This window comes from Azolla caroliniana, unplaced genomic scaffold (genome assembly GCF_043228905.1).
Source record: "Azolla caroliniana isolate FFs.n. ecotype wild unplaced genomic scaffold, voAzoCaro1.0.p SCAF_6, whole genome shotgun sequence".
In the NCBI taxonomy this organism is placed as follows: Eukaryota; Viridiplantae; Streptophyta; class Polypodiopsida; order Salviniales; family Salviniaceae; genus Azolla; species Azolla caroliniana.
This window is the reverse complement of record NW_028230441.1, coordinates 4,806,026-4,832,699: the sequence shown is the minus strand read 5'-3', so window position 1 is coordinate 4,832,699 and position 26,674 is coordinate 4,806,026. Positions and strand designations below refer to the sequence as shown.

The 26,674-nt window shown below is 38.8% G+C and overlaps 4 protein-coding genes and 1 non-coding gene across 5 annotated transcripts; 4 read left to right on the top strand and 1 right to left on the bottom strand.

Moving 5' to 3' along the window:
* Window positions 1-1,398: 1,398 nt before the first annotated feature.
* On the top strand, window positions 1,399-3,550 carry LOC147862723 (uncharacterized; the record flags this gene model as incomplete). Its single annotated transcript, XM_087321142.1, has 7 exons — window positions 1,399-1,681; window positions 1,953-2,025; window positions 2,199-2,269; window positions 2,345-2,430; window positions 2,507-3,000; window positions 3,091-3,359; window positions 3,451-3,550. Coding segments are annotated over exons 3-7 (1,020 nt in total), but the record flags the coding sequence as incomplete, so codon positions are not given.
* Window positions 3,551-3,557: 7 nt separating this feature from the next.
* LOC147862722 (uncharacterized) lies at window positions 3,558-4,332 on the top strand. The gene is made up of 2 exons (XM_087321377.1): window positions 3,558-3,989; window positions 4,061-4,332. Exons 1-2 carry the CDS (start codon window positions 3,627-3,629, stop codon window positions 4,172-4,174), a joined length of 477 nt encoding a protein of 158 aa, XP_087177503.1. The 5' UTR covers window positions 3,558-3,626; the 3' UTR covers window positions 4,175-4,332.
* A 4,350-nt stretch (window positions 4,333-8,682) lies between these two features.
* NAR1 (ferredoxin hydrogenase) lies at window positions 8,683-15,322 on the top strand. The gene is made up of 11 exons (XM_087321367.1): window positions 8,683-8,845; window positions 10,113-10,204; window positions 11,269-11,425; window positions 11,509-11,689; window positions 11,860-11,986; window positions 12,802-12,970; window positions 13,049-13,098; window positions 14,015-14,186; window positions 14,274-14,400; window positions 14,493-14,584; window positions 14,765-15,322. The coding sequence occupies exons 1-11, from the start codon at window positions 8,735-8,737 to the stop codon at window positions 14,915-14,917; spliced, it is 1,431 nt and encodes a 476-aa protein (XP_087177493.1). The 5' UTR covers window positions 8,683-8,734; the 3' UTR covers window positions 14,918-15,322.
* A 2,873-nt stretch (window positions 15,323-18,195) lies between these two features.
* On the bottom strand, window positions 18,196-20,795 carry LOC147862720 (U-box domain-containing protein 39-like). Its single transcript, XM_087321688.1, has one exon. It carries the CDS (start codon window positions 20,393-20,395, stop codon window positions 18,461-18,463), a length of 1,935 nt encoding a protein of 644 aa, XP_087177814.1. The 5' UTR covers window positions 20,396-20,795; the 3' UTR covers window positions 18,196-18,460.
* Window positions 20,796-22,788: 1,993 nt separating this feature from the next.
* TRNAS-GCU (transfer RNA serine (anticodon GCU)) lies at window positions 22,789-22,870 on the top strand. Its single transcript has one exon. It is a non-coding gene; the product is annotated as a tRNA-Ser (tRNA).
* Window positions 22,871-26,674: the final 3,804 nt, after the last annotated feature.

The following is a 26,674-nucleotide window of genomic DNA, read 5'->3' as shown; positions in this document are numbered from 1 at the left end:
AATGGGTTGAGGTGGGAGAAATCTCAATAGTTATTGATGCATGACTTTGTTTTAGATGATTGCATGACTTTGTTTTAGACGATTGCATATCCACTGATTTTTGGAGCATTTAAAGCAATGTTACTCAAGATTGACACTTATGTAATCAAATAAATTGCCCCAATATTGAGACAATCTTTGCTTGTATTAAATGAAATGAAATATATGTTTTAATAACATGGCACAAATATGAAACCCCAATTCCCACTTACATAAATATTCGTTCACACTTGGGGTATGACTAGAGTGGAAAAGAATAGAGTGATATGAATCAACATCATTAGTGAAAATGGCTCACTATGACTCCCTATTTTCCTACTCATGACAAGCATCTCAAGGCTTCATCACATCAACAATCGATTGAAACCGAAGGATATGCATGCAAAGCCACAAAAGAATGAATATACTAATCGTGCCATCAAGATGTGGAATCATAAAATTATTACACTTCTTTCAACGTGTTATTTTTTTATGAAACAAGAGGGAGGGAGATACCATCACCTCATTGTATAAGACTTTGGGTGCAATGCTCAAGGTAATGGAATAGGAAGATCAACGATGTTTTCTGGGATTTTTATGGCTTGAAATAAGAAGAGACATTGAGGGGCAACAATCTAACGATGCTCGACGAAACCTCGACAACGGAGAAAACCATATATTTTGCTCCAGCGCATATTCTATCTCAGGTGATAGGTCAAGGTCTCAGTGCCAACATTTCAAGAGGGATTAGTTATGATAGGTGGGGTGATAGCAACTGGCGGGGCACACGGGCGGGGTATGCTACTACATATGGCCACTTAGACATTGGCCCTTGGCCCATATCATCGACAAACTGAGGCCATTTCTGAGACGATAATAGAGGTGCTCCCCTCCCCGAAAACACACACACATATGATATATGTATGTATACATACATCAATATGTATGTATACATACATCAACGACGTGTCTATTATGACACAAATCATAAAGAGGCCTGGTGAGGGAATCGCGGCCACAGACGGTGCAGGTCGCTCAGAGAAGGCGCGTGTGATCTGCACCGTCCGATTTGGAAGAGGAAGAAGGCGCCAAAAAAAAAGCTGCGCAGGCAGTCGCCCAACCCTGTCAGAGGTCTCCCAACCGTTTTTTTTTTAAATTTTTGGTTGATTTGGTCACCCAACCAACTCAAAAAAAAAAGCAGGTCACCCAACTGTTTATTTTTAAATAGGTTGGGTGACCTGTTTAACCAGGTTGGGAGACTCCTTTAGAGTTTATATTGAGTTGGTCACCCAACCAACTCAATAAAAGAAGCAGGTCACCCAACTGTTGATTTTTAAAACAGTTGGGCGGCTTGTTTATCCAGGTTGGGAGACTCCTTTAGAGTTTATATTGAGTTGGTCACCCAACCAACTCAATAAAAGAAGCAGGTCACCCAACTGTTGATTTTTAAAACAGTTGGGAGACCTGTTTATCCAGGTTGGGAGACTCCTTTAGGGATGTCTATAAAAGCCCTAAACCTGTCATAATCTGTCATTTTTTCAAACGAGATTGACAGGTTGGGTTTGCCGGGAAAGAGGTGGGAGCTCCTCCATCACAAATCGTCTGTGGCTGCACAAATCGATCTCCTCCATCACAAATCGATCTCCTCCATCACTATTCCCAGGTATGCTCCTTGTTATTATATCTTCCACAATGTTATATTCATCGCTTCTTAATAATAATGAAAACAAGCAAGATTGTATGGACCATATTGATGCATAGACATGTTTAAGCTTTAGGGTTTAGAGTCACTATAGACAAGAAGATTGTATGGACCATATTGATGCATAGACATGTTTAAGCTTTAGGGTTTAGAGTCACTATAAACAAGAAGATAAGCGAACCATAAGTGAAGTATAATAGGATCTAATAGGCAAGGCTTTGTTGATTTCCAGCCACTCTAATCCCAGCCAGTATCTTGAAGGCATAATCTAGAAGAGGATGTAACCACTCTTATCCACACTATAGGTGAGGCCTATCAAACTTATTATGATCTTGCGTTCACTAGATTTGCTTGCTTAAACTTGATTTAATCATCTATATTTTGATTGTTGGTTTTAATGATTTGCTTGCTTAAACTTGATATTTTGTGTGTTTGAGTACTAAAATCAAAAAATGTTTGATTACTTGAATGGTGGTAGATGACTTCCAACTCCAAGTACAAAGATTGGTGGGATTTCGATAACAGTGATATATATCCAACTCAAGAGAGGTATGTCACGAACCAATCTCCCCCGAGAATGGTTTAGGGTTTGATGCATGTATGTTGACTCGTGATTTGTTAAAGGGTCTTCGTTAGAAGACATTGGCGAAGTCGAGGAGCCGACATGTGTACGAGTGGGGACAAAATGGACCAAGATGCTCCTCCAAATGGTATGTGGATTTGGTGTCGTTGCAATATCTCAATCTTTATGCCAATCTTTATGTCAATCTTAAATATGTAACACAGGTGCAGAAGGAACAGTTGCTCCTCGTCCCGACTTGTTGTATAAGGTTGGAAGAGATGCAAATGGGAACAAGGCTCGTGCATGTATCTACACTGAGTTTTGCCGCCTCTCGCCAAGGTGGTATCGGAAAAAAAGTGACATGGAGTCACATTTACGCAGAGAACATGCAATAGACGTAGTCCTACCACGAGGGATGCGTATAGAGGAGGAGGAGGGTATTCCGGGGGCATGCTTTAACAGTTATGAGCGTCAAAGATCACTCAAAAGATTCATGGACCCGGAAATCAAGTACTACAGAAATCGACAAAAATATATCCGAAAGTTGAAGGTTAGGGTTGTTTCGAAATACAACTCTATTCCTGCTGAACTCCGTCTTGACACACAGGCAGAGTTCGTGGCACGATTTATGGACAAAGAGATGACTATATACGACTCCAATAAGGATGAGCGTTTGGAGATGTTGACGAAGAAGATAGCAGCTGGTTTGGATTCTTATGTAAGTATGAGTGAGGATTTCATTTCAGATTGTTGGAGGGTTTATTGGCAAAATTCAGATAATAAGATGTGTCTTATTGTGGTGAAACAGTGTAAAAAGGCGGGGATATCCACCCAACCGCAGGGTGTGTCCACGGATGTGGATGAGAGTCAAAACCCATCTGAGGGTGGTGTGTCCACTCCACCGAGACGGAGACGACCGAAAATGCCAATCCGACGGAAGGAGGTCGAGTCAAACACTGATGTTGTTTCCCTAACATCAGATTCAGATGACGCTGCATCGGATGTGGCCATAGTTCAAATTCAACATGGCAAGGGCATAAGGTTATGGATTCAAACCCCAAATAAACACTTTTCCAGGTAGGGTTTAAGTGAAATATAAACTAGTATCTTACTAATTGACATGGAGTGTGATTTACCTACTCAAAACTACATATTTCCATGCATTCAGGTACCAGCTAACTTGCCCACGTCTCGATATGGCCCTTGATGTTACCGAGTCAGATCTTGAGACCATATGCAAGAGCCGTGAAATGGCATCGACATGGACTATACTCATTGCCACTCGAGGTGACAGAACGCTTCACCATCGTCGACCCACTATGGGTGCAGCTACACCAGCAGGCAATGAAGGAGCAAGACATCCTTAAGAAAGTTGCGCAATGTGAGATTACGTTCATTCCGATCGTGCTTGATGGGCATTGGAACTTGTGGTTCACCATGCGACAACAAGCTTCTAAGCTAACTAGCAAAGTAGTCTTCTGCGATCCATTGAACAGACCAGCAACAGACAACATGCGGAGAATGGCAGAGTTGGCGATTCGGACAATTTCATCTGAACCGTCAGACCACACCATTGTGCCCAATGGTCGACATCAGGTACTGCACATCCCAACACAGCCAAATTGTTGGGATTGTGGCTTTTATGTGATGAAGACTATCCAAATGTTGGTGAGGGAGTTCTTACAAGGATGGATATCTTCGACTTTTGTAAGTGTAATTGCAATTCCTTGTTCATGTGGATTGTGTATAGATGTGTTCTTATACATATTTGGTTACAGGGCACAAAGATGTGGTTCACCAAACGCGAAGTGGATTCACTTCGGATTCATGTGGACGAGTGGGCACGATCGGTATTAGGATTTGCACCTGCGACCGGTGGCTCCATATTGTAAATTTTGGGAATGTTGTTTTCAGCACAGATTTGGCTATAGAGCTGATGTTGTAACTATATTTTGGAATCCCCAAAAATTTTGTATAGTGAGAATCGACTCATTGTATATCGCGATTACTTATTAATGGAAATGTTGTTTACAACAATTATTTATCTCAATCTGAATGTATTTATCTCAATCTGAATATTGTGGATGATCTGAATGTATGGTTTTAAACCAATCGCAAGTTGTGGTATTGTAAACGCGATTACTTGTTAATGGAAATGTTGTTCCCAACAATTATTGTGGATGTTCTGAATGTATGGTTTTAAACCAATCGCAAGTTGTGGTATTGTAAACGCGATTACTTGTTAATGGAAATGTTGTTCCCAACAATTATTGTGGATGTTCTGAATGTATGGTTTTAAACCAATCGCAAGTTGTGGTATTGTAAACGCGATTACTTGTTAATGGAAATGTTGTTCCCAACAATTATTGTGGATTAGGGGGATTCTTAATCAGATTAGTTAGATTCTTAATCATCTTAGTTAGATTCTTAATCAGTTATAATCAGATTTTGTAGATTCTTAATAAGATTAGTTAGATTCTTAATCAGATTAGGGGGATTCTTAATCACATTAGTTAGATTCTTAATAAGATTAGTTAGAGTCTTAATCATATTAGGGGGATTCTTAATCAGTTATAATCAGATTAGTTAGATTCTTATAACCAGATTAGTTAGATTCTTAATCAGATTAGTTAGATTCATTCGAGATGAATCCCAACGAAATAGATTTAATCACGTCCTTGTATGATTCTGAGGATGGTTATGCATCACCATACTCCGCAACCATCGACGATGACTTGGATTCGTCTACATCCGAAGACTATGAGTCGGCTTCATCCGAAGAAGAGGCGGAGGAGGTTGATCCCTTCATGTATTGTTTGGCGAGGTATATTGCGTTCACTAGAGGTATGTACGATTTAATGCTTAAAGATTTATTAGGTCAAGTTAAGGTAACATTTGAAATATTAAGCACACTCGCAAGGGGGGCACCTCTTAATTTACATGCATGGAGGCGCATGAAGAGTCGTCTCACGCTTATGAATGAGAATGCAATACACCTTAAGGCATCGCCTCATCTTCAGATTACGCACGTAGAGAAATGGAGGGAGATAGTATTGGCGTCACATTGTGGCGCATCGCACCGTTCTTTGACAGGTACTCTGACAGAATTAAAGAGAAATTGGTCCAATGACCTTCGTGACTATGGGATCCCTAGTGCGTATGTGAAAGCAGTGATTGACCAATGCGGTTGTCAAGTTGTGTCGAGGTTAACTCCATCTGACATGGAGGGGACAAGTGTCGTGAAATATAAAAAGTCTAGACCCATAGAAGTGATCAAGATAGAGGCACATAGGGTTGATGATACGTTGATAGATGTTCAATTGAGGTATCACACACGCTTTCGTACAGGGGTCACAAGGGGTGCACATGTGACTAGGTATAATTGTCACCGATCCGGTGTGGCCAACAAGCAATATCCATGCACTCGACGTAGAAAGCATTCATCTCGATGTGGGTGTACTTTTCATGTGAACGCTCGAATGAATGGCGGGGTTGACCATGGGACAGTGACCCTTTCAATATATGGACCTCATACGGGTCATGTTCCGGGAAGTAGACCAGATGCATACTATTTGCCAGTGGCCCCAAATGTTATAAGTTGTTGTAGAGATGACCTTTTTGATGTTGGTTGCGCACGACACGTGGCACGGATGAGCATGCGTAAGGAAGCATATCATAAGTCCAAGGCTAGTCCATTAGACCTTGTGAGTTATAGGTTCTTTATGATACCAAAGGAGGTCAATAACATGGCCAACAAGTTAAAAATCGGGAGTGCCATGTCAGGGGTTGATTGGTCTTTGATGATGCAAGATGCCTATGCCCTCCGAGATCTTGGGAAGGTGGCTCATGTCCAACCCTACTTGCCTGGTGAATATGGATCTCCCGCAAGGCAACCGTTCATCTTGGTGCTCCAAGATGAATGGATGTTAGAGATGTGTGAGCGACTGTCGATAAACAACTCTTGGGCAATCGACTCCACGTTTAAAACAAACCAATTTGGCTTGCCATTATATGCAGCTGTGGCTCCAAATGCCATGGGAGTTGGTATCCCATTATGGTACATGATATGTAGTTCTGATAAGGGGTCTAACCATGAGCAAGTAGCTTTAGAAACTTGCTTGAGAGTCATATTTGCACGGATGCCCAATGTGAGGCCAAATGCCATAGTCATCGATAAAAGTTGGACATCGTATAATGCCATAAGTAATGTGGTTGCAACAGACCGATTATCTTGGATAGTTACAAATGGGCAAAGGTCGCAAACACATTGTCGACTTTTGTTGTGTCACTTCCATGCAAAAAAAGCATGGTTGGACAACTTGTTGCCAAAGGTAAGTGCAAGTGAGAGAAACCACCTTTATAATCGGATGTGCCAACTCATGCAATGCATTACGGAATCCACATTCAATGCCCAATGTGAGGACTTAAAGGTAGAATATGCAAACAAGCCAGGTGTTTGGCAATATATAGAAGGAGGATGGTGTGGCTTGACATGTGTGTGGAGGAAACTGTGGCCCAAATTTGGTAGAATGTTCAACTACGGACATGTTGACACTACCAATCTTGTGGAGAGACATTGGCAGTTTATCAAATATACTGCCTTAAGAGGGAGGATAAACCGATCAATTACCAATCTTGTGCATGTTTTAATCGGGGACAGTCAAACTGGCACTTGCATCGGGGGTACTGTTATTGAATGGTACAAGCAACGACAAGAAATATGTGAGAGTGGTAGATTTGCACCACGTGCAAATTGTAGGGATCAAACAACTAGACTTAAAGAGGCCGAAAGGCTACTAGAGAGGTATGAAACTAATAATGCGACAATGCATATTGTGGACGAGCCTCGATATTGGTTTAAAATATTGAGCTTGACAAAACCGGATGTATGGTATAATGTATCGCTCCAATGTTCATATTGTGATTGCCACGGCCCTGCGAGTAAATGTAAGCATATACTTGGCATCAGGATGATTATTGAGAGGCACATGCCACATCTATGTGGGTCATTGCCTTTTATAGATCATGCAACCTATATGCGCAATGACCATTTCACAGAGACGGAAATGGAGACAGAGGTAGAACCAGTCGAGGAGACAAACCCTATAACATCACGAGTGGAGGAATGTTTGTCGAAATTACAAACGCTTGAGGGGGCTATTCAATGTTTTAAGCAAGGGTTACAATCCCTCGACTGTGCAGCAATTTTGGCATGTATGGAGTCCATTCAAGAAACAAGTGAGACATTGGTGTATCACACAGGTGCACCGAAACCAACTAACGAAGAAGACCGTGGATCCATAGGGCGTAAGCAAGCAATTGGTGCAAAAAGGGGAGCATCAATCAACATTTCACAAGATCTTATTGGCAGCTCCCCAAACACTTCCAAGGCACACACAGGAAAAATGCAAAGAGGCGCAAGTCGAGCTAGGAGGCGGTTGCCAATATGTGCGACAGATAAAATGCGATGCTTGCATTGCGATGCCTTGACCTTTAGATCAAGGGACTCAAATGTTGATTGTTGCAAGAATTGTGGTCGCATCTTGCCATCATCTCCGGATGAGCCATAAATGTTTGGTAACTTTCAACTTTTATGTTTTGCCAGGATTATTTGTTTTAACAGAAGTATGGTAAAGATCGTCGGTTTTAAGTAATTTAAGGTTGAATTTTGTGACTATTTGATATGTTATTGTAAGTTTACATTCTTCGTTTTATGTTTTAAATGTTTTTTAACTTTCAACTTTTATGTTTTAATATGATTATTTGTTTTAACATAAGTATGGTAAAGATCGTCGGTTTTAAGTATTTTAAGGTTGAATTTTGTGACTATTTGATATGTTATTGTAAGTTTTAAGGGTAATTAACAAGCTTATTTGAAGATTTTGGTTGGAATGATACATTTGGTTGGGCGACCTGCAACGGTTGGGAGACCAATCGGTTGGGCAACCTGTAACTGTCAGGGTTGGGTGACCTAAGACGGTTGGGCAACTTGCAACAGTCATAGTTGGGTGACCAATTTTGGTTGGGCGACCAACGACTCAGAGTTGGGTGACCTCTGATAGGGTTGGGTGACCATCGACTCAGAGTTGGGTGACCTCTGACAGGGTTGGGTGACCATCGACTCAGAGTTGGGCGACCTCTGACAACTTTTTTTTTCGCGCGCTCTTCCTTATCGAAATCTGACGGTGCAGATCGCACGCACCTTCCTCTAGGCGACCTGCACCGTCTGTGGCCGCGATTCCCTCACCAGCCCTCTTTATGATTTGGTGCAGGATAGCAACGAGCATACATCAATATGTATGTATGATATCTCTTTCTCGTTCCTCTTCTATATGTATAACAGTATATACATACATATTGATATATATATGTATGTATGATATCTGTTTCTCTTTCTTCTTCTCTTCTTTTGTCTTCATTTTTCTCTTTCCTTAACCAAATACCAAAACAACATGAGCGAGAGATTTTCTGCCGCTTTGAAGCTAGGCGATTTGAATGATTTCATCGCTCCTTCACAGGCCTGCGTCGTCTCCCTGAAAGGAGTCAAGAAGGACCCAACACAGGTTTCATTATCTGCTTCTTTCATCTGTTAAGTATTTTGTGTTTTGGAAAACAGAAACCTCGATCTCTCAAAACCCTAATTTGTTTGTTTTGTTACATCGCCTATTTGTTCTCTTCTCTTGAAAAGTGTCGAGAAGGAACCAACAAGGTTTTTTCATGTTTTCTTCTTTCAGCTGTTAAAATTTTAGTTTTTTGAGAAAAACCCACAACTTTTTGTTTTGTTCCATCACTGTTTTTCTCTTTCCCTTTTTAGACCTTGCATTTGAAATGTCTTGAATCTTAAAAAGTTCCTTACTTCTTTTATACTTACAGTAGGGTTTTTATGCATTATTACTAAAGAAAGAATGTACATTATAGGAATGAAAATATGTCTAGGTCATCAAATCATGCATTTAATACAAGAGGTTTACAAATTATAGAATCTCATTGCATCTTAATAGGTTATAGGAACCGACTACGTCATACTTGAACACATTATAATCCAGATTCACAATTTCAGGTACATAGTCTTTCAACATAAATGAAAATACCTCAAAGTCATAGGAACTCATTACATTGTACTTGAAATCATTATAATCCAGATCTACAATTTCAGATATCTAGTATTTCCATATAATTGTAGATATTTTTTTTCAATCTGCCCAAAGTTTCTCATTGTATTCCAGACATGTGTGCAACTTCAATTGTGCACATGGTTTCCATTATCCATCCATCTCCAACTTGTCCCACGAATCCATGATAAAGAAGATTTCTCTCTAAACTTTCAGTCTAATTGATTGGTCATGAATATCCCATGTTTCTGTGCATGTGTACAATTCTTCCGTGCCTAATCTTTTGGCTTGTTTATGATTTGAACAATGATTAGGACAAATGGAGCAAATGAACGTAGGTGTGTTTATACCTGTTATACTCTTCTTTAGTTCATTAATGAGATATCTTTTTCCGAGTAAAGTTTTTGGTAACTGGATAATTAAAAAGCATAGGTTGACGGCCAACAGAAGATCACTACACGTTTTTGACATCGCAGGAGCTAGACAATGTCTCGGCGAAGGACACAAGGCTTTGTAGTGTCTGCCTACCACCTATAATAGGAATTGAATTAATGCTGCTGCTGGGAGAATGTTTGTAATCACTTCAGTTCAATCAAGAATGCTGTGATCTTATTTAAAAGTTGCACTCTAGATAGGATATTATATTATTTATCATTGTGTGACATAATCCTTTTGTTTGCATTCTTCTTACCTCTCAAATTGGTGTCAACTGTGTCAGGATGGTTTGGTGCAGATACAAGAAAGAGCAAAAGTTAGAACATTAGACACAGAACCTGTAAAAGTGACATTGCATGACTGCCTAGCTTGCAGGTACTTACTTCATCTTTTACTGTCTAGGGCAATAATGCTGTTTGTTTACTTTTATGGGTGAAATTGCCCTAGAACTGGTACATTTTGTATTTGTAGACTACCTATAGTTGAGAACAACCTGAGAAATGGGTCAGTTTTGAAAGTGATCACGTTAGCTGTCAATCTAATGGGAACCATTTTCCACACATTTTCCATGTGCTGAGGTCTCAGTGCTGGCCTCAAATTGTACATGTGTCTCTTCTCTGGTGATGGTGGGAAGGACCTATGATTAATACCAAACATAGCATATAGAAGGGAATGTGTATCAAAGGGAAAAAAACCTGATGTAGTTATGGAGCATATTGCTACGACCCATTCAAGCCATAGGTGTGTTTGTGAAAATAATCAGAGACATGGAAAGAGGCTGATAATGACTAACTTATATAGAAAAGATGATTATTGGATTGGAGATACAATAGAGAATGCCTTTGTCTAGGCTCAGTTGTGATTCTACCATGTTTCATGATTTTATGCACATGTTAGGGCTAAGTTCATAGAGTGTGGGGAACAAAGCCGTTGACTGCCATTGACTTTGTATTCACAGATTGTAGTAGGTCTCAACTAGAAGATTAGTATTGATGAGAATCCAAACCTTGATATATTCCTGGGGCCAAGGTGTCCAATCCATGTGCTTACCACACGTTCGCCTCTAAAATCCATGCCCACTACATGCATGTTCCCTTGACCCCTGCAATTTGCATACAAGGAAAAAAGATAAAGAAATACAGTTTATGTTCTTATTTTTATGTGTGTTTCAGGTGAACTATGCTAAAGAAAAACACTGTTTTTACACATCTTATGTCCAACTTAAAAGTTTTGAGGGTTAGGCTGCATATTATTTAGGGCGATTATTATTTTTCTTCTGTGAGATCTCGTTATAAAGCTGTCACATCCATATCAGGCTTATGCTCATGAGTTTGGACACTTAATGTCTGTATATGGCCTAGGCATTTGTTCCATGGAAAGGAAAGGTGCTTTGAAAGTTTTGTAGTTGTGAGATTCATGTTTTTCTTACTTAATTGCAGTGGGTGTATCACATCAGCAGAGACTGTAATGTTGGAACAGCAAAGTGTTGATGAGTTCATGAGTCAATTATTGAATAGGGATAAAGCAGTGATTGTTTCGATATCTCCTCAGTCTCGGGCCAGTTTGGCTAGCTATTATGGGATAACACCTCTTCAAGTAATACCTCTCCAATGTTCAAACTTGGTGTCATAATTGGACATTAAAGCAATGGGGTTGAGAATAACTATTTGTGGTCTTAGGCTTTGAAGAAGCTGTCAACATTTCTGAGGAATCTGGGTGTTAAGGCAATCTTTGATACAAGTTGCAGTCGGGATTTAACTCTTATAGAATCATGTGAAGAATTTGTACGAAGGTACAAAGAAGATCAAAGAACTGGCATCAAACAGCAGAATTTGCCTATACTTGCGTCATCTTGTCCAGGTCAGCATTTGGAAATCTAATATAACTATCAAATGGTATTAAAATGTCCTGTTGGTTTAAATATAACCATGAAGTGTCATTAAAACAACTTTTCAGGAGTCCTTCACATTTGCTCATTCTCTACTAGGAAAGTAGTTGGATGACCTTATAATTCTCTTCCTTAATTACAGGCTGGATTTGCTATGCTGAGAAGACACTGGATGCTTCCATACTGTCACATATAAGCTCTGTCAAAAGCCCTCAGCAAACTATGGGTGCCATTATCAAGCACTATGCCTGCTATAACTTAGGGTTGAAGTAAGAATCTGTGTGTACGTGTATGTGTTTGCACTCATAATGTGTAGGCTTCCTTAAGATTCTTATTCACATCACAAAGTATATGTTCCTTGAAATTTATTATATCATTGATTTATAATATATATTGCATGATTTCTAGGTTGTATAAAATTGCTGAGGACTAGGGCTGGGCAGGAGTTGAACTCTTGACCTAAGGTAAACAGGGAAAATGCCTACCATTAGGCCACCCCTGGCCCTCTTGTGTGACAAAGATTGGAAGATTAGGTTCTCTAAGCTCTCTTGTTAACAAATATTTGGTTAAAGTAATGCATAGAACACCTAATATTTGAAATTATATGGCAATATTTAATCTGCATACAAATATTTTATTAACATGTGTACAGAAAACCCAATATTTTAAACTTTGTGATAATGTCTAATCTGTGTACAAATATTTGATTAACATATCCTCAGAAAACCTAATATCCAAGAGAAAGGTTCCATCTCCTTCTGTAAGAAATGCATATTCACACCGCTATTTGTGTATATCTCTTGCTGGATGATGTAATTGCAGTATATTGGCATTTATATATATGTCTAGATTTGCTTATATTTATGAGGTCAGATGTTGCTACTTAGGGTATGTATACATTTCTCGTACTGTTATGTATATAATTGTAATATTTATGGCATTTATCCATGATTCCTATATCTAATGGATATTTTATGTGGTCAAGGCTCAATGTATGTGCATGCTTGTCTTATTTCATATATGCACATTATGTACTGTGAAGTAATTTAGGACAATATTTCTCAGTCTCATTTCTCTGTGTCAGGCCTGATAAAGTATATCATGTAACTGTGATGCCATGCTATGACAAGAAGCTGGAAGCTTCAAGGGATGATTTCCTGTTTTCCATTCCTGATGGGGGTGGTGATGAAGATAAAAGGTTGACTGAGGTTGACTGTGTACTTACCTCTGGAGAAATATTGGATCTGTTGCAAGTAGGCATTAACATTTCTAGATTGAACATGTTTTTTAGATAGAAATTTCAGTTCTTTGCTGATTGCTTACAATTGCAGGTGAAATGCTCTGATTTTATGTCATTGGAGGAAAATCCTCTTGATAGAATGTAAGTCACCTCTTCCTTGAATGTTATACAAGTGCAGGTTTAGTTAACTTCATTAATGAAAAACGTTGCTTATGAGTATATTATACATCACTCAAAAATCTGATATAAAATAGCTCAACAGAAACATTGAGATCCATCCAGGGTGATCAAAGGTCAATAGTAGGCCATCCAGAGATGCATTGCGCAGCTCAGTTAAAGACAATAAAATACAGAGGGATAGCAAAGGCTAATACCCTTGATTTTAGGCCAATAGCTTCCCTAAACCGATTTTACTTCAGAATAATGCAATCCTCTTGGGTTTCCTGTTCTGTTAATGTAAGCCCCATATTTTAACAAAAGTAGCATACCTACTTACATGGTTGTAGTTGAGATCTTGCAAATCCAGCTATGGATTCTGCATGAATATATGGGATCAATACTAGGGATCAGCTGGAGGCAAATGCAGATCTTTACATCAGCTGAATATATACAGATATTTAAGAGATAGAGTGGGTATGGTGGGCAACATACACACAGACACACACAGAGGTGCTCATACTCATCTATGATCATTCTCTATTGATTCATGGGACCAAGGCATGCAACAAACGAAGTAAAAGCATTGTCTGCCAAACTTTTGTCCATAGGAAATAGATGTGTCTTTATACCTTGATATTGTTTAATGGCCAAAAAGAGAAGAAGTTATTAAATGGAGTGTTACAGAAATGCCAGTCAGACCAAGAGTTACAATTCATACCCGGATGACTTCTGATACAAGTTCTAGAAAAACACAGAGATTATACCTGGCAATGGAAGTATCGAAACCGATAAACATCAACCAAGAAGAAATAGAAGTAACAACCATAGTACATTTTAATCACGATTTAATTTAAAACATACAAATCTCATAAAGCAATGTACGGTTTTTGTCATGTAGGTTGTCAAATGTTGATGAGGCTGGGCATCTATATGGCACACGAGGAGGATCTGGAGGCTATACAGAATGTATATTCCGATACGCTGCTTCGAAACTTTTTGGGAAGGAGATGCCCACCTCTTTGAATTTTAAAACATTGAGAAATTCAGACTTCAAAGAGTTGATTTTAGAGGTAAAGGATATATTCATTGTCATTGCAGTTGGTAAAGTATTGACATGTCAATGATGGATATATTTTCATGTAAATGACAATTGATAGTTTGAAGGAGAGATTGTTCTACGATTTGCTTGCTGCTATGGATTCCGGAATATTCAAAACCTTGTCCGGAAAGTGAAAGCGGGCAAGTGTGAATACCAGTTTGTTGAAGTTATGGCTTGCCCAGCAGGTTTTATATTTGTGATTTTTTTTATTTCCCTTTCTTCAAGAAATTTTTAGCATAGGTTGGTTGCTATGTCTCAATGTTTTCTTACATTATAGGATGTTTAAATGGAGGAGGTCAGATTAAACCGAGAAAGGGGCAGTCTGGCAAAGAACTAATACAGAATCTTGAGGGTGTTTATCTTAAAGAGGTAACCTTTATTTCTGTTCTTCTTTTTCTATTGACCAGAGGTGGAAGTGGGAGTTAAATCTCCAGACCTACAGTTACAGGGGAAGAACCCAAACCACTTGGCCAACCACTCGTGCCCTGTGTGATAATGCTTTGCTATTAATTCATTGTTCAATATTTAATGACAGTGTGGCCTATGCAGGTTAATGTTGCGGACCCCTTTGACAATCCAATTATCAAGGAATTATATAGTTCATGGTTAGATCACCCTGGCTCAGTGAAGGCATTGGAGATCATGCACACCAGTTATCATGTTCGTGAAAAAGGTGTTACTTCGCAACTAAGTAACTGGTGAAAAAAAACTTGGATTGTTCTCCATTTCCCCTCATACAAATGCCAACATCTGCATGAGTTATAGAGGCTTATATGCTTGGTTTAATTCAGAGGGATTTGAAATAAGTGTAAATATCACAAGGCACGCTGAAAACTTTTGTTTTTGTTAATGATGTATACCAGCTTAGGGATACACTCTTCATTGCAATTTATTTAGAGATAAATATCTTGATACAAATGTTGACCAAAATTAATGGTGGTAATGACTGTCATCCAAATTACTTCTTGTTTCATGGCATCAATAACACTTCGGGAGGAAGTTGGTGTAAGATTGTGGTCAAGGGTGCCATGTACTTGTACACAAAAGGCTTTATATACAGAGTATACAAGCATGTTTGGTAAATATATTGAAACATCTGCTTAGAAGGTTCTGATTTACAAGTACCTATTGATTGTTTCTGAAAAAATCATAATCACCAAACAAGAGATTAAATCTTAAGTGTTGTCTTGTCTTTGGGAATAAAAAACCAAAATAAATGTTTCTAAGTGAAAGAGTGCATGTAAGATTCTCAAATAACATAGTTTATAAGTTTTGACTTCAAAATATCTATCCAGAACAGAGATGTCTTGGAAGTGAAGGAAGCTCTTGTGATAGCAAGAGATAATGGTCGTTAACTTTTGATGGTAAACGTGGTGAGATAATGGTCCAAGAGGTTGGGCGTACATTCATGGAAAATTGCTATTCATTGATCCATTGTAATCCCTTTGCTATGTCTTAGGAGTGATGGAGCTAAAGAAAGAGTAGAAGAGATATAGTATGAGTAGGGAGTGATGGGGTTAAAGAAAGTTGTGAATTGTGATTGTTCTTTGTTGATGAGCTTATGTGGTTATATTGTTGTCCAACAACTTTTCCATGTGCCTCATGAGTTCTAGCAAGAAAAACCCTAGGCATCATTGGTCCTCATATTCCATTACTTTGTGTGGTGGGCCAAAACCTTGATTAAAGAGGCAATGATATCTGCCTTGTATTTCATAAAAAACATCAGCAGCGATGCAGTGTTCTTTAGATTTCACTTGTCTTGGTGAGACAATTGGCAAATTCTTTCTTCTGGAGGTATTTGTGCATATTTGCCTACCTCAATCTATAATTGATGCAAAGAAGTTTGCGATTACCCTATCACATTGCATAATGCATATGATAGATGTATATCCATATAGGGGCTTGTGTAAAAAGTGTCTTATAGTGGGTCATCTTCGTACCAAGTGATGTTTGGGATTGATCCATGTTATCTTGTTTTATAAGTTAATAATATCACTCCGGATCACTCTATTCTTTTCCACTTTGGTCATGTTTAGATGGGGACAATCTAAGCTATATTAAGTAGGGGTAATGCATTTATGGTTATTCCATGTGACTTGAACCATTGTTGCATTTCAGAATACAAACAATGAATATCTCGATGTTCAACAACATGTTTTGATGATATAAATGCCAACCTTGAGTACCATCATTTAGGTAGTTAAGTGTTGGATATATGTTACTAATCAAAATAATGCCTCGATAATTAAAGTGGTTGCACCCATTTCGGCTTGATTATACCATGGAACACCAATGCTTTGCTCCTTATCATGTAGGCAATCATTGAGATTAGATATGTTAAAAAACTTTACAATGTTGCCTTGTTAAGGCTTGACGACCCCGTTTCTACTCCATAGCAAAGAGTTGGTGTGAAAGTGCATCAAATAGCCACAATTTAGTTTTGGCGCTTGAAACTACAAATGTGCACAATTTCTTTCAAGACCACAAGGGCTACATATCCACGAGAAAGTTGAGCACAAGCAAACTTCCATAAGCAGAACTTAGGTTTCGTGAATGTTATTCCTAGGTATGTCTAGGACAGTATGCATGCCATCTTTTCCTCTCCCAAGAAGAATTTTGGTTTTGATCTTGTTACTCATGCTTGACTCAGTTAAACAACATTGGTTTAGTTTTATCCATATTTATTGACAAACCTTCGTCCGTACAAAATACTTTAAAGACGTTTAGATGTCCTTTTAGTTCTTCTGAAGTGTTGGAGCTACTGGAAAATATCATCAACATATAGTAATATTTATATACTATACCCACTGAGCATGCTCCCTAACAATCAAATCTCTCCATGTAATGTGGTACCTCATCTATATAGAGATCCAAGAGAGTGGGTGATAGTGGGCATTCTTATTTTAACTCCAATTTGCTAGCCACAAGCTTTTACAGACCATTGGAAGATCATACTTTTCCTCACCCGGATTCATATCTGTAGGGACATCAAGTGCTTCTACCCATTGCATGAGCCAAGCACGTAACAATGTCAAAAGGATTTTTGGAAATCCACAATGTAGCAATAAATCCTCTTATAATGGACGTTACCCTCTTGGATAAGGGCTTTTGGGGGGATCAAGATGTGATCCAAAGTGGTGAACCCCATTTGAAAGCCTACTTGTCTAGCTGAACGACAATCCTTTTACTTTGTCCATACACTCAATTCTGACTCTAGGATTGAGCCATACTACTTAGCCACGTAATGGCCAATCATGATTGGCCTATAACTGCTCGACAAAAAGAAGTTTGAGCTGTCCTATCACATTGTGCAACACATACGATAGATGTATGCCAATATATGAGGGCCTGATGATGAATCCATCCTCCAAATAGGTGTAAAAAGTGTCTTATGGGGGGTCATCTTCCTACCTAGAGAGAGAGAGAGTGAGAGTTACAACCACATTTATTAAATATTATTGCGTTTAGAAGACGCTTATTGTGCTTGAATAAATCATAAACACTAGAACATGGGTTTAGAAAATTCTAATTTCTCACCTAAAATGAAACATGCATGTATCAAGATACTACTTATGCCGGAGTAAATCACAAATCTGTGATTTTGTCACATTACTAGAACACGTGTTAAGAAGACCCACCCCAAGATATGATGGAACACATGTTATCAAGTAACTAAAAATTCTCTGATTCTTCACAAAAGACACATCAGAAAATGGATGCAAGAATTAATTCGACTGTTTAACGGTTTCTCCGATAAGAAAATGTAAAATATGTTGCATAACTCTGGCCATTAATACTCCAATAAAAGATATAAGTTATAATATTACGGGTTCAAAACACCTGAGACCAGTATTTGATACAGGACTAATCATCATAGTCTATTACCATGATCTTGTAACCCTGAGAACATCAATAGAATGCACCTAACGGAGAACTTGCCAATTACTTGATTTCATCAAATTAATTACAGTTTCTGAAAATAAACAGAAAATTTTCCCAAAAACTTTTATTACAAAGGAGAATCCTGAATATGATGTACAAAATGCATGGCTTGCCAAAATATGGCACCATTCCTGTAAGGGGATCCTCAATATGAATACAAAATGCATGGCAGACACAAATATGGTACACTGCCTCTTGACTGAAGCCATTCACAATCAATTTGATTGTTTATATGATTTTATGGCACCGAACCTATACAGAGAGGTACATCCAAAACTTGATTTGCAGCATATTCCCCTATCCTCAAAAAGCTGAAGAATTTGGTTGTTCATCTGACCTTCCGATATTCCATTGCTTATATTGCCTCGACATGATCAAATACGAATTGCAGTCTTCACTTTCTGAGGAACTCTCTTTCATTATTTCAAGCAATGCAAGAGCTTTTGTTCGAGCACGAGGAGTTCCACTATGAGCCAGAGAATTTAGAAGCTCTGGGGCACCTGCTTGCATCGCCATAAACTTGAATCTTGAGTTGCCTTTGGATAGAACCAAGAGTACTGATGCAGCTTGTTCATGTATCTCAGCTTTTTTCTCGATCCTATTGGAAGCTAGCACCTTCACTAAATCCGTGATTGCATCTAGTTGAAGAAGAGAAGCTTGGCCGTCAGGAATGGAGGCAACATTATGAAGGATGTGGAGTGACCAATATGCAAGCTTAGATCGTTCTTCAGACTTAGCAAGATTTAAAAGAATGGGAACAGCACGAAGCTTAACAATTTTACTTGCATTCATGTGTAGAAGTGAAAGCTGATATAATGCGAGGGCTGCGTCTTGTTTGGCTTCTGATGGACCTGATCGGAGCAAATCAATAAGGGGGGGAATAGTATTCAGAACACCTAAAGGATGCCGATTCTCTTCTGCAACAGAAAGGCTAAATATTGTTCCAGCTGCGTGATGCCGAGCTTCATGAACTCCATGTGTGAGCACCTCAACTAATGAAGGAATAGCTCCTTCCCGTACAATCTTCAACTTATTCAGATTTTCAAGAGATAGATTCATAAGAGCTGCTGTGGCATCAACTTGTATATGCGAAGCCTGCGAGATCAGCAGTGGTATCAGTGCTTCAATGATACTGGGGTTGCACAGCAAAAGACGAGATTCAGCCCCACTTCGTGTGAGATGGCGAAGTTCGGAAACTCCTTCTACTTGTTTCTTCACATCCATGTCTTTGAGCTTAAGCACAAGAGATTCAACTGAAAAACCTTGATGTGGCACATCATCAGGTACATATGAAGATGGTCTAATGACCAAAGATGGAGGAATTATACTTCCATTTGATGCCAGTAGGTGGTTAGAAGGTTCACTTATATTCGTCCATGGACTAGTGGCTCCTCTGACGTTGGAATTTATCCCATCATCACTCTCAGTTCCATCCAGCCGTGGATTCTTGATCGTGTGGTCTCTGTTTGGAGATTTCTTCAAAGACTCGTTCTTTATGTCATCCATCACATCTCTTGGTGGTGTATTTCTGCCCATCTGTTTATTGTTTGTTTTGATTTGTGCTCTTTCCCCCACTCTTCCTATGTTCTGAGATTCATTTCTGCCAAACTCTAATCCACTGGATTGGTTCGTGTCAAGTCCCGAGTTATCGCAAATGTCTTTATTGAGAGATCCATCAGTTTTATTAAACTCTAGTCTATTCGGTATTCCGAATCCATGTCTTTTGGTTGATTTTGATCCTGCATTCCTGAACCCTAATTCATTTTCTTCCACTTCTTTCCCTGATGACCCAAACCCTAATCCATACACTTCTTCCTCTTTTTCTATTTCTGAGCCAAACCCAACTCCATGCCCTCGTTCTTGTATTTCTTCTTCTGTTCCAGAACCAAACCCTCCATAAACACGTTCTTTTTGTACAGTTACGAAGGATCTTGAAGCAGCTTTAGCTTCATGAAAATAACGTTCAGCCAAGTAATGAGCAGTGTCAGGGTTTGGGGGAAGAGGAATTTCCATACCTCGAGCTGTGATCATGGTGGTTATGAGGCTCCGCAGAGCAAGGTTGGGCACGATGAAGGATGGATCCACTGGAGACTTCTTCTTCATGCAAGGGTTCTGTTTGAGTTTTAACCATGATTCAATGCATACTCTCTCGTAGGTCTCTCCTGTGGAGACTATCACCGGATCCGCCATTACCGACCTCGAGATCGGACAAAGAAACTCGCGAGGCCATTGGTCCATATCCAGCAGCAGAGAAGAGGCAGAGAGATTTTAGGATTAGGGTTAAGGGGTCATGAGCGAGGATTAAGGCTATTGGGCCTCGATCCAGGATAAGGGTCAAGATGTCATAGGCGATGTTTAGAGTTTTGTAAGGCAAGGATTAGGGTTAAGGGGTCATGCGCGAGGGTTAGGGCTTAGTCAAGAAAGGATTAGGGGTTTTCAGGCAAGGATTAGGGTGGGGGTTATTTTTTATTAACAGGTAGGGTTATAGGTTAGGGTTTGTACATGGTTCTGAGAGTAGAGGATTATAGACGATTATATGGACAGGGCTTTCTGGGAGAAGATTAGGGATATGGCTTGCGCACAATGGAAAAGCAGAGACAGGGAAGTTAGGAGCAAGGTCTTCTCTGGAAATGGCTAGGGTTAGGGCTTTCCTCTGCCAGAATTAGGGTTTCCCGGAAATGGAAATAGAGGAAGGATCAGCAGGAGATGAAGTCAAACTCTGGAAGTGGACGAATGAGACAGAAGTGCAGGTTTTCTGAAATTCGCGAAATACCCCTCCCTCTCCATCCTTCCTTTTCCTGTGCATTTTTAATCTTGACCTAAAAATGAACTCTTGAGATTTACCACATGAAAGACCAAATAACCGGCCCTACAATCGCATAGTCGGAATTTGGAAATGGCCCAATCTCTGTACCCTAAATGACCGCTTACCGCCAATAATATTTCATCGGATATTGACTAAATTTGGCCCCCTTATCCTCAATTGGATACCACCTGCCATATTTAATTGAAAATTCGCCCAAACTTGGCCTTTGTATATCCTTGACTAGATACACTTAACAATATGTATTGGACCTGCCTGTAATCTTGACCGGGAAATATTGAAATTGACCAAATTACCGCCGTCGACAAATTGGATACCCGATAAATACTGATATTTTACCAAAGACACAACGCTATGTACTGTTACTCGGAGTTTGAAAATATTGAAATTAACAGAATGCCCTTCGGTAACTTCGACCAAGTATCCTTATAAAATATTGAGAATTCAGTTGGACATTGTTGGAAGATGGGTTCGACTAGATATCATTGAAAGCTTCGTTTGCAAAAACTACCCCTACATATCTTTGACCAAATATCATTGACAATATTGAACTTTGGAAAATACTCAAGAAGATTGAGGTTTCGGTTAAGAGGTATACAAATACGAATTGTCGGTTTCAAGAAATATCCTTCATATGGGGCTATACAAAATGGCCTTTCGGCCCTAAATATTGGATATTTGAAAAGGACACTTACATGTCTTAGAAAAATGGTACTTTGAACCTAATTGTGTCACCTCCTTTTGATTTTTTCTTGTGAACTTATTCTCTACATATAATACTTGACAATTGAAAATCCTTAAGCATTGAAAACTTCTCTATAATAATATCATTTACGTAAACATGTGTTATAAATTATAATTATAATTTTCTAATAAAAATGCAAAAATTTTCGTCTCCTTTGGCGCCACCAATCTAGTATTATGTTTGAGTTATCAATGGGGCAAGCAAGGAGAAGTCTAATGTTTTTCAAAGAAACTTGTATTTTTCCACCACCTGGGAGATTATGCATATCCATATATATCTAAGATGACACCTTTGGCTTAGTTATGTAGGTGCACACACAAACATATACTTTTGCAAACATGAATTCAATAGGATATTGTTGTAGCTATTAAAAACATAAATGCCCTCAGATTTTTCAACAATCTTGGAAATTCTTGTTTATTCAACAAACGATATCAAGTATAGTGCTTAAAACTATGTGCCTACAACTATCTTCAATAGAAAACACCTTAATATGTCTATATGGTAGTAATTATCAATGTAGGCCTCTTGTGAATTTTGACAATGCAAAAATAGTTGCAAATCCAGAATCACGTAGTCAAGACTCAAAACTTGGCTTTTTTTCATTACAATAATTGAGATATAGCAAAAAATAACACCATGGACATTAACCACAAAAGATGAGAATATACATAAACAATTGAAACAAGGTTAGATCATGAGTAAGATGCATTCTCTAATGATAAGACCTACAATTGATGTTTAAGGGGAAAAAAGGGTGGGAGGCTAAAACCTACAATAAATCATTATGATATGGCCGTTTGGGTACTAGTTTCGATGTCTACTTTTCTATACGAAGTCCAACCATCAATTTTATAGGAATGTTTACTTATATGCAAAGCTTTGAACTTGGGCCCTTATCTTCAAGTATATTTAATTTGATACATCTTACTTGTTCAATCATAAACATGACAAAACAGAGTAATGGTTGCCCGCCAACACAAACAACATGACTATAATCATAGCTTTCAACCCATGAAACCTCTCTCTCTCTCTCTCTCTCTCTCTCTCTCTCAATCCATGGTCACTTTGGCCGAGTGGTTAAGGTGTGTGCCTGCTAAGTACATGGGGTTTCCCCGCGAGAGTTCAAATCTCTCAGGTGACGTGACCAGATTAAGAAGACTTTTTATGGGCCAATGTTGGCCTTAGAAGACGTCAATATATCTTTCTTTCTTTCTTTCTCTCTCTCTCAACGCATAAAAGCAAAATTTTGTGTTCCGGTTGGATGCAAGATTTAAAAAAATGGTTTTGTAGATGGGATGCAAGACACTTGCTTCATGATGCGTCACTAGATTCCTTTGTAAATGAGGCCTTTTTGCAACGCCAATGTATCATGACATGGGACAAATGTAGTGGGTCACGCTTCACACATTATACTACAAATGTTGCACCTAACTACAAAACCATATTCTTCGCAGAACGGGGAAGCCGTACACATCGATACATGTTAGAGCCCATCCGGATATCTGCCATTCGAACTATTGCTTCCATGCGACTTAGCTCGCACGCATTGAGATGTGAGACAGGGCAGGGCGTTGGGGCACAAGTGATGAGAGTGGCCGACTATGCACACTTTGCCCTAAACAAGTTCGAGAGTCCGAGTATGACACTTTGATACAATGCTCTACCTTTGATCATATTCGACCATGCGTTCCACATCTCTTCAATCGAGCCCAATCCTTGCACAAATTTCTCTCACAACCACGATGTGCACTCTCAATTGCAACACTCATTGGTAAAGTTCTTGAACATCGAGAGTCGCTACTCACCTTCACACGTATCACGTGAAATGTAATATTTTTGGTCTCATATGTCATATTTGACCTCCGAAGACGATAATATAATCTATCTATCTATCTATCTATATATACATATACCTATCTTTTGGTGAAAACACATAATTATATTAATAAATGTGTGTGAAAAACACTACTTACAATGGTTGTCACAATAGAGCATGGTCACCCACTAACTACACTACATGGGTAGTGGACCATGTTGAATTGCCAATAGGCAAGACAAACACTCCATTAAAGAAAGAATTTCCACTTGCTCCAATAAATAAAATTGCCACATTAGTGCTCCCTTAAACTTTCGTAGATATGCTTCACTCCATGCCTACCATCAAATACAAAAACATTACTTATGACACAATCCCTAACATCTCACAAATAGGAAAACGATCTCCATATCTGATTTTGGGTCAACTTGTGTAAATTGTGCAAACACCCACTATCTAAGTGTCAAATAACACTGTAATAAAACTTGTCAAATTTAAGAAATGTAACTCGAAATCTGACAAGCAATCGAAAATTGTATAAAACTATAAGTATTATCTTCCATTTGAACAATCCAAAAGAACCAATTACTGGTTGTTAGTCCACGACGCTTTAGAATTTAATCCCAAAGGCAATCCTCCAATCAAAACTCTTCAAATGAAGACCTTTGCTACAATTGGCAATTTAGAATGCCAACTACGTTTTAAGATCTAGCACTGCCCATGATCAAATTTGTGTATTTTTCATTCTTCTTCAACCTTAGATGATAGCCAACTATGTTTTAAGATCTACCATCGCCCATGATCAAATTTTTGTATTTTCCATTATTCTTCAGCCTTAGATGATAGCCATCCAAGAGACTCAACAGAGCAATAATACAAAAAATTGTTGGGTTTTTGTTTTGAATCACAAAAACTTAACCACTTTAGAGTTATGAGAGTATTTATAGACAAGGGGAAAAAATGCCCCTGTGGTCCTAAGTGTGTTCACACACATCACTACCAACATGTCAACAAATCCCCCTCGAGAGTGATGTGGTGAACAAGGAGTTGGCACTCATGGTTAAGCAAGTTCCAAGCTATGTGGATAGAGATCAATCCAGAAATGGGAGTAGGCCTAAAGCTTTGCGGAAAGCTTCAAACTTCTCCCTAGGCAGATCCTTTGTGAAGAGGTCTGCAATGTTCTCTTGCGTGGGATAAAACAATCCGAGTGACTGGGTACCACTCAAGTAGCGAAAGATGCGCTTAACTGTCACCCAATGCCTAACTCCTAGGGAATGCATAAACCTGCTCATCTGAGAGACAACAAATTGAATATCAGGTCAAGTTATGCATAAGAAAATCAAGCATCCAATTGCCTACTGATAGAGAATAATATCAAATGCATCTCCAGCATCATGAAGGCTCAAACGTAAACCTTTTTCAATGGGAGTGGCAATAGGTTTACAGTCGTCAAGGCCAAAACGTTGCAATAATGTGTCAATGTATTTTGATTGACACAAAGCTATTCCACCATCAACTTGCATAAATTGAATGCCCAAATAATGATGCAAATGTCCCAAATCTAACATCTCAAAAGAGGCATGCAAATCAACCTTAAAGTCAGCAATGTGCTTCTCATTGGGATCAGTGAGCAACATATCATCAACATACACAACCATGATTAGAAATACATCATCAACATGCTTAACATATAAGGTGCTTTTTGTTGGACTATTCTCAAACCCAAATGCAATCCAATATGCATGTATCTTTTCATACAAAGAACGTGGTGCTTGCTTCAAGCCATATAATGTCTTTCTCAACCTGCACACTTTGTGTTCATGCCCTTTCTGCACAAAACCACGAGTTGAGATACATCAGTTGTTTTAATGTCCAACTGATGTACATTTCAACCACGATGAGCTGCAATTGCACAAATGCTACGAACAATAGTCATACAATAGGTGGGAGCAAAGGTCTCATCAAAATCAATGCCTTTTTCTTGGGCATAACCTTTCGCAACAAACCTAGCCTTATACTTGTCAATTGTTCCATCGGGTTTATGCTTAAGCTTATATACCCACTTAATGCCAATAACCTTCTTGCCAGGAAGCAAGTCACATAAAGACCATGTACTAGTCTTCATAATAGCATCATATTCTAATTGCATAACAACCATCCAATTTTTTGAATTTTGTGCTCTGATACCAGTGTTGAGTTCTTGTTTTGAATCACAAAAACTTAACCACTTTAGCGTTATGAGAGTATTTATAACATGTGGGAAAACCCTCCTAAAGTGGGAAAAATGCCCCTATGGTCCTAAGTGTGTTCATACACATCACTGTCTTAAGTGTGTTCACACAAAAATTAGCAGTCACTTGTCACAATGACGTCTGACCCCGTAAACACCAATCAATCCACGGTTGTTCTATTTGTAGAGGTAAAAGACCTTGCGTCAATACACTATTTTGTAGTTGTTGCAAGATAAACCCATAATTAGGTAGGATACGTAATCATTGTCACGTGTTAACAAACTCCAAAATTCTTTGAGATGGGGCCTCAACCATATCTCCCACTTCTTTGACCCCCAAACGAAACAAACAATTAAATTGAGAGTGCAATCTCTTATTTCTTGGCCAACATAATAACGGGCCTCAACCATATCTCCCACTTCTTTGACCCCCAAACGAAACAAACAATTAAATTGAGAGTGCAATCTCTTATTTCTTGGCCAACATAATAACTGAGAAGTCACAAGTAACTCTTTTTGCAAAGAATTACAATGCTCTCTATTAGGTGATGGTTTCCATACATATAACAAGAGGGCTTATTGCCATGAGATAACCAAGGTTGAACACATGAAGAGTCTAGAATCGTAAGTGAAATACATCCATTCAGTAATTATTCAGTAATTGCCACCATGAAACCTTAATCATTGTCCACCCATGTGTAAACCCTTGTTCTCACTGAAATATTGAACAATAGATCCATTATTGTGAGTTTGAATACATGTCTTGTAATAATGAAAATGTGTGAGCCATCATATGCATAAATAAGTCCAATATTCCAACACCCTCCCTCTCTCCCTCTCTCTCTCTCTCAACATCCTATCATAATAATGCAAAAGGGAGTTAGTTTGGTCCACCAACT